Raw genomic sequence first — 5,905 nt, 5'->3', positions numbered from 1 at the left:
CACACACACACACACACACACACACACCGTGACTAATGTTAATATTGGTTACCCTGAGACCTATAATATATATGCTTTATCCCCCCAAGTGATTTGCAAGCATATTCTACATGATCTCTGGCCTGATCTCATATGAAACTGAACAGTTATACTCATACACAGATTAACTCCACCGCCGCTGTGTATCTGTCCCGAAGAAATGTTGCCCTGTAAGCTGAATCCATTGAAATGTTGCCCTGTAAGCTGAATCCATTGAAATGTTGCCCTGTAAGCTGAATCCATTGAAATGTTGCCCTGTAAGCTGAATCCATTGAAATGTTGCCCTGTAAGCTGAATCCATTGCATTGACCTCACTTTCCATCTCTCTCCTTCCACCCAGTGACTCCCGAGTCCCAAAATATGCCGACGAGCTGTGGATAGAGAGAGCCTGCTGGGGCCTGCGGGTGGAGTAAACCTCCCCCCCACTCCCTGTATCGCCACCCCCAACACCAACCCCACCCACCCATCCCTTTCCCCTCCTTGTCTGGACTGACTGGACTCTCCCTGTCCACGTCCTCGGCGCATCCCGCCCCGCCCCGCTCCATTCCCTGCCGTACTATACTCCTCTGTCCTACTCTTTCCCACCTTGCGCCAGAGCCATCTAATAGAAGAGTTACGACATTGAGGGGGCGGAAACCGAGCGCTCGAGCTCTGTTCATGCAGCCTGGATGGAGAGGGACAAGCTGGAGTTGGAAATACATTGTTTTCAACGAGGGCGGCGCAAACAAGAGCTATTTTAAGCATGTGTGCAACATGACAACTGTTTTAAAGTGTTGTACAGTAACAACTAAACTCTCTCTATTGTTTATGTTGTACTATTACTACAAAACAATCTAAAACAAAAGGGATTTAAGATCATTAAAGCTGGGCTGTTGCCTGAGTCCAATGCATTTCTGCCTACTTCCGGTCCAGGACTTGTCCCAGTTGGTTGTCCCCATTCTCAATAGAAGTCTATGTAGGAGAGCCACCATTGGACTGAAGCCCCATGAAGTGAACGCAGTTTGCGTAACTCTGTCCATATCTAAGGCTCTGCCTTGCGCCAGCCTCTGCCCCCCCCCCCCCTCCCCACCCCCGCTCCCCCACCCCCCCCACAGTCCACATGCAGGCCAAGAAGCGGTACCTGCTTGTGTCTGTGGGGGCCGGTCTACTCTTGCTCGTGTACCTGTGGGGGCTGCAGATCGGCGACTTCCAGCAGCAGTCATCGTACCAGCTGGACCAGCACCAGTACCAGTATTACTACCAGCAGCACGACCACGACCAGACCCCCGGGCTCTACTGGCCGCAGCACCGTCCCCAACCACAACCACAGCAGCCCCGGGCCCCTTCCAGGCAGCCCCGGGCCCCTCCCAGCCAGCCCCGGGCCCCTCCCAGGGGCCCCCGCCAGCCCAGGCGCTGGCCAGAGACAACGGAGCCGCTGGAGCCTTACCTGGAGGACGGAGAACAGGAGGTAACGACCAAGAGGGCTGGGTTGGAATGGGAGTAACGTGACTGGGAACAGTGGTGGAAAAAAGTACTCCGTGTTTTACTTAAAACCCATTTAGACCTGAGATTCTACAAAAATGTCTTCGACAGTTTTCTGAAAAACCCTATGTTTCTATCAGTCGTTCTCAAACTATTTCATGTCAAGGACCCCCACAAATATATGTAATTGGCCGCCGACCCCCCCCCCCCCCATCTGAAAATATGTTGTTCCAGGGACGCCACCTGGAACAACAACGTTCGCTCTGAAAGAATATATATTCATGATTCAAGATTTGCAACACATTTTCACGATTTTTCAAAAATAGCAGATCTACAAGTTCGTAGAGCGGCACTTGGTGCCGCGCTATGAAATTTATTGAAATTTATTGAAATTTATTGAAAAGTTTTCCAGCACAGGATGAAATCCTCTACGCCAGACTCATAACAGACATAAATACATATTAAAATTCACAAGTACATACATACTGAGCTTGTAAATCTGCTTGTAAATCTGCTATTTTTAGGCTTGTAGATCTTTTTGTCAAATTCCATTGTCCCTCTGTGTGATACAAAAACCCTGTCTCCAGACAAGGAGTTGGTTTGGCCCAAAAGCCCTGTCCCCAGACAAGGAGTTGGTTTGGCCCAAATTGGCACCAATCAGTGGTTGCAGGTGTGTTTCCTGGCAAACCTATTTAAAGTCTTGAGCCCCATTTTGACTGTTTGATGATCCAGAGTATAGTCATGGTGAGAGAGATGGTGGTTGATGTGTTTGCGTGAATAAAGAACCCATAGTTTGTAGCTTGCAGTTTGTAGTTTGTCCATAAACCACCCAGCAAGCGTGCAACTCCTGTGGGCATGTACCAGTTACCACAATCAGTTGGTCTTGGTCCCTTTTTGAGACAATGTGTGGTCATCTTGTCACTCACAACATATCTATACCTTTTTTTCCTTTTTGAATCTATGACTGACAGTCAGGAATGCACAGAACAGTAGGCTACAGTAACATTTTTTTTAAATACCGTTTTTATTAGGCATTTTGTAATGTGAAAAATAATCTACAAATAAGCAGTATAAAGCGGGAAAAAAAATAGTGACAGATAAATTATGTAAATGTTCCAGATGAATACAAATAAAAAAGGTATATAAATGTGATAAACAAGAAAAAAAATCTGTGACAGATGGAACAACAAATGGAAAACAAAGACAACAGTACAGTAAGTTTATGTTGATATTTAATGATTTGATCATTCTCCATGTGCATACATGTGCACCTCTGTGCGTGCGTGCGTGTGCACGTGTGTGTGTGTGTGTGTCAAAAACAGGCTAAAGAACTCTTTTGTACACCAGTCTGTTCTGCTTTTAAACCAAAATTGGTAAACCAAGAGGATATGTTCTATTGTTCTTGTTCCTGTCTGCTTCTGTGATGTGTGTCCTGTAATGTATCTTTTGTAATGTATTGTGTATGTCTTGTCTGCTGACAATAACGTTGTATCGTATCTTATCGTCCGTTCTCGCAGGAGGACAGCCCTCGGCTCCACCACCAGCACACCTCGCCCCACGAGCGCCGGGCGATCCGCGACAACATCTACAAGAACCACCGCTGCCGCATGGAGACGTGCTTCGACTTCGCCCGCTGCCAGACGCACGGCTTCCGCATCTACGTCTACCCCCCGCAGCGCGGAGACGGCGGCCAGATCTCCGAGACCTACCAGAAGATCCTGTCCTCCGTGGAGGAGTCCCGCTTCCACACCGCCGACCCGTCGCAGGCGTGCCTGTTCGTGCTGACCGTGGACACCCTGGACAGGGACCGGCTGTCGCCGCGCTACGCGCAGAACGTGCGCGCGCGCATCCAGAGCCTGCCCAACTGGAACGACGGCCGGAACCACCTCATCTTCAACCTGTACTCGGGAAGCTGGCCGGACTACACGGAGGACCTGGGCTTCGAGGTGGGCCAGGCCATGCTGGCCAAGGCCAGCGTGGACGTGGGGAACTTCAGGCCCGGCTTCGACATCTCCATCCCACTGTTCTCCAAGGACCACCCGCTGAAGGGAGGAGGAGGAGGCGGGGGCAAGGGCTACCTGCCGCTCAACGACATGCCGCCCTCCAGGAAGTACCTGCTGGTTTTTAAGGGGAAGCGCTACCTGACCGGCATCGGGTCCGAGACCAGGAACGCTCTGTATCACATCCACAACGGGCAGGATATCGTCCTGCTGACCACCTGCAAGCACGGCAAGGACTGGGAGAAGCACAAGGACGCCCGCTGTGACCGGGATAACGAAGAATACTCACGGTAAGATCTAGACGTCATTTATTCTTCTTCTTCTTCTTTAATGCTTCCGAGTGTGTCTTGGTTTGCAGTGGGATACTCTTTGCCTTTGATCATCCGTACCGAATTTGTGATGATTTTCAGTGATCGTCTTCTTCTCTGTCTTTGCCTTTTCATGCAATGTCTGTGGTTCACATGAGAATGCCTTTAATTAAGGGCATGTGTTGTGTGTTGTTGCACCGAAAAATAGCAGATTTAAAAGCTCAAAACGTGTTTCTAAATCGACTATTTTCACGTGTCGACTGTTTTCACGTGTGCAGCATTGTTGTTATTGTCTCATGGTAACACTGAGTGGGCGTGTTACCGCTTGTGGGGGTGTGTGTGCGGGGGGGGGGGGGGGCTACTGTTTATGCTATTGCCCTGGAGTATCTGTCATGTAATTGAGAGCAATTTTGGAGGTTTGCGATTCAATGATTTGGTTCCTCCCCTGTTTTCCATTTTAATAATGGGTTAGGGTTTGGGGGTCAGGGTGGACGTCGGACCACCGCTACGCACCCTTAACGCTGTTGATTAGCGGATATTACATCTGTTGAAAAACTTCACCGACGTCTCTCCTGTTACTGAGAAGTGTTGAGAGCAGCTGGTACCCAGGTCGGGTTAATCTAGGGCAGCCTGTACCCAGGTCGGGTTAATCTAGGGCAGCCGGTACCCAGGTCGGGTTAATCTAGGGCAGCCTGTACCCAGGTCGGGTTAATCTAGGGCAGCTGGTACCCAGGTCGGGTTAATCTAGGGCAGCCGGTACCCAGGTCGGGTTAATCTAGGGCAGCCGGTACCCAGGTCGGGTTAATCTAGGGCAGCCTGTACCCAGGTCGGGTTAATGTAGGGCAGCCTGTACCCAGGTCGGGTTAATCTAGGGCAGCCTGTACCCAGGTCGGGTTAATCTAGGGCAGCCTGTACCCAGGTCGGGTTAATGTAGGGCAGCCTGTACCCAGGTCGGGTTAATCTAGGGCAGCCAGTACCCAGGTCGGGTTAATCTAGGGCAGCCTGTACCCAGGTCGGGTTAATGTAGGGCAGCCTGTACCCAGGTCGGGTTAATCTAGGGCAGCCAGTACCCAGGTCGGGTTAATCTAGGGCAGCCTGTACCCAGGTCGGGTTAATCTAGGGCAGCCGGTACCCAGGTCGGGTTAATCTAGGGCAGCCGGTACCCAGGTCGGGTTAATCTAGGGCAGCTGGTACCCAGGTCGGGTTAATCTAGGGCAGCCGGTACCCAGGTCGGGTTAATCTAGGGCAGCCGGTACCCAGGTCGGGTTAATCTAGGGCAGACTGTACCCAGGTCGGGTTAATCTAGGGCAGCCGGTACCCAGGTCGGGTTAATCTAGGGCAGCCTGTACCCAGGTCGGGTTAATCTAGGGCAGCCGGTACCCAGGTCGGGTTAATCTAGGGCAGCTGGTACCCAGGTCGGGTTAATCTAGAGCAGCCGGTACCCAGGTCGGGTTAATCTAGGGCAGCCTGTACCCAGGTCGGGTTAATCTAGAGCAGTCGGTACCCAGGTCGGGTTAATCTAGGGCAGCCTGTACCCAGGTCGGGTTAATCTAGGGCAGCCGGTACCCAGGTCGGGTTAATCTAGGGCAGCCTGTACCCAGGTCGGGTTAATCTAGGGCAGCCTGTACCCAGGTCGGGTTAATCTAGGGCAGCCTGTACCCAGGTCGGGTTAATCTAGGGCAGCCGGTACCCAGGTCGGGTTAATCTAGGGCAGCCGGTACCCAGGTCGGGTTAATCTAGGGCAGCTGGTACCCAGGTCGGGTTAATCTAGGGCAGCCGGTACCCAGGTTGGGTTAATCTAGGGCAGCCGGTACCCAGGTCGGGTTAATCTAGGGCAGCTGGTACCCAGGTCGGGTTAATCTAGGGCAGCTGGTACCCAGGTCGGGTTAATCTAGGGCAGCCAGTACCCAGGTCGGGTTAATCTAGGGCAGCTGGTACCCAGGTCGGGTTAATCTAGGGCAGCCGGTACCCAGGTTGGGTTAATCTAGGGCAGCTGGTACCCAGGTCGGGTTAATCTAGGGCAGCCAGTACCCAGGTCGGGTTAATCTAGGGCAGCCGGTACCCAGGTCGGGTTAATCTAGGGCAGCCGGTACCCAG

General features: G+C 51.8%; 1 protein-coding gene across 1 annotated transcript; it reads left to right on the top strand.

The window, feature by feature from the left end:
• Nucleotides 1–1,138: 1,138 nt before the first annotated feature.
• On the top strand, nucleotides 1,139–3,790 carry LOC306919213 (exostosin-1-like; the record flags this gene model as incomplete). The annotated part of the gene is made up of 2 exons (XM_079532033.1): nucleotides 1,139–1,486; nucleotides 3,018–3,790. Coding segments are annotated over 2 exons (1,121 nt in total), but the record flags the coding sequence as incomplete, so codon positions are not given.
• Nucleotides 3,791–5,905: the final 2,115 nt, after the last annotated feature.

This window comes from Electrona antarctica (assembly GCF_951216825.1).
Source record: "Electrona antarctica genome assembly, contig: scaffold_515, whole genome shotgun sequence".
Taxonomy (NCBI): Eukaryota; Metazoa; Chordata; class Actinopteri; order Myctophiformes; family Myctophidae; genus Electrona; species Electrona antarctica.
The sequence above is the reverse complement of the archived record's forward strand: the minus strand, read 5'-3'. Positions and strand labels throughout refer to the sequence as shown.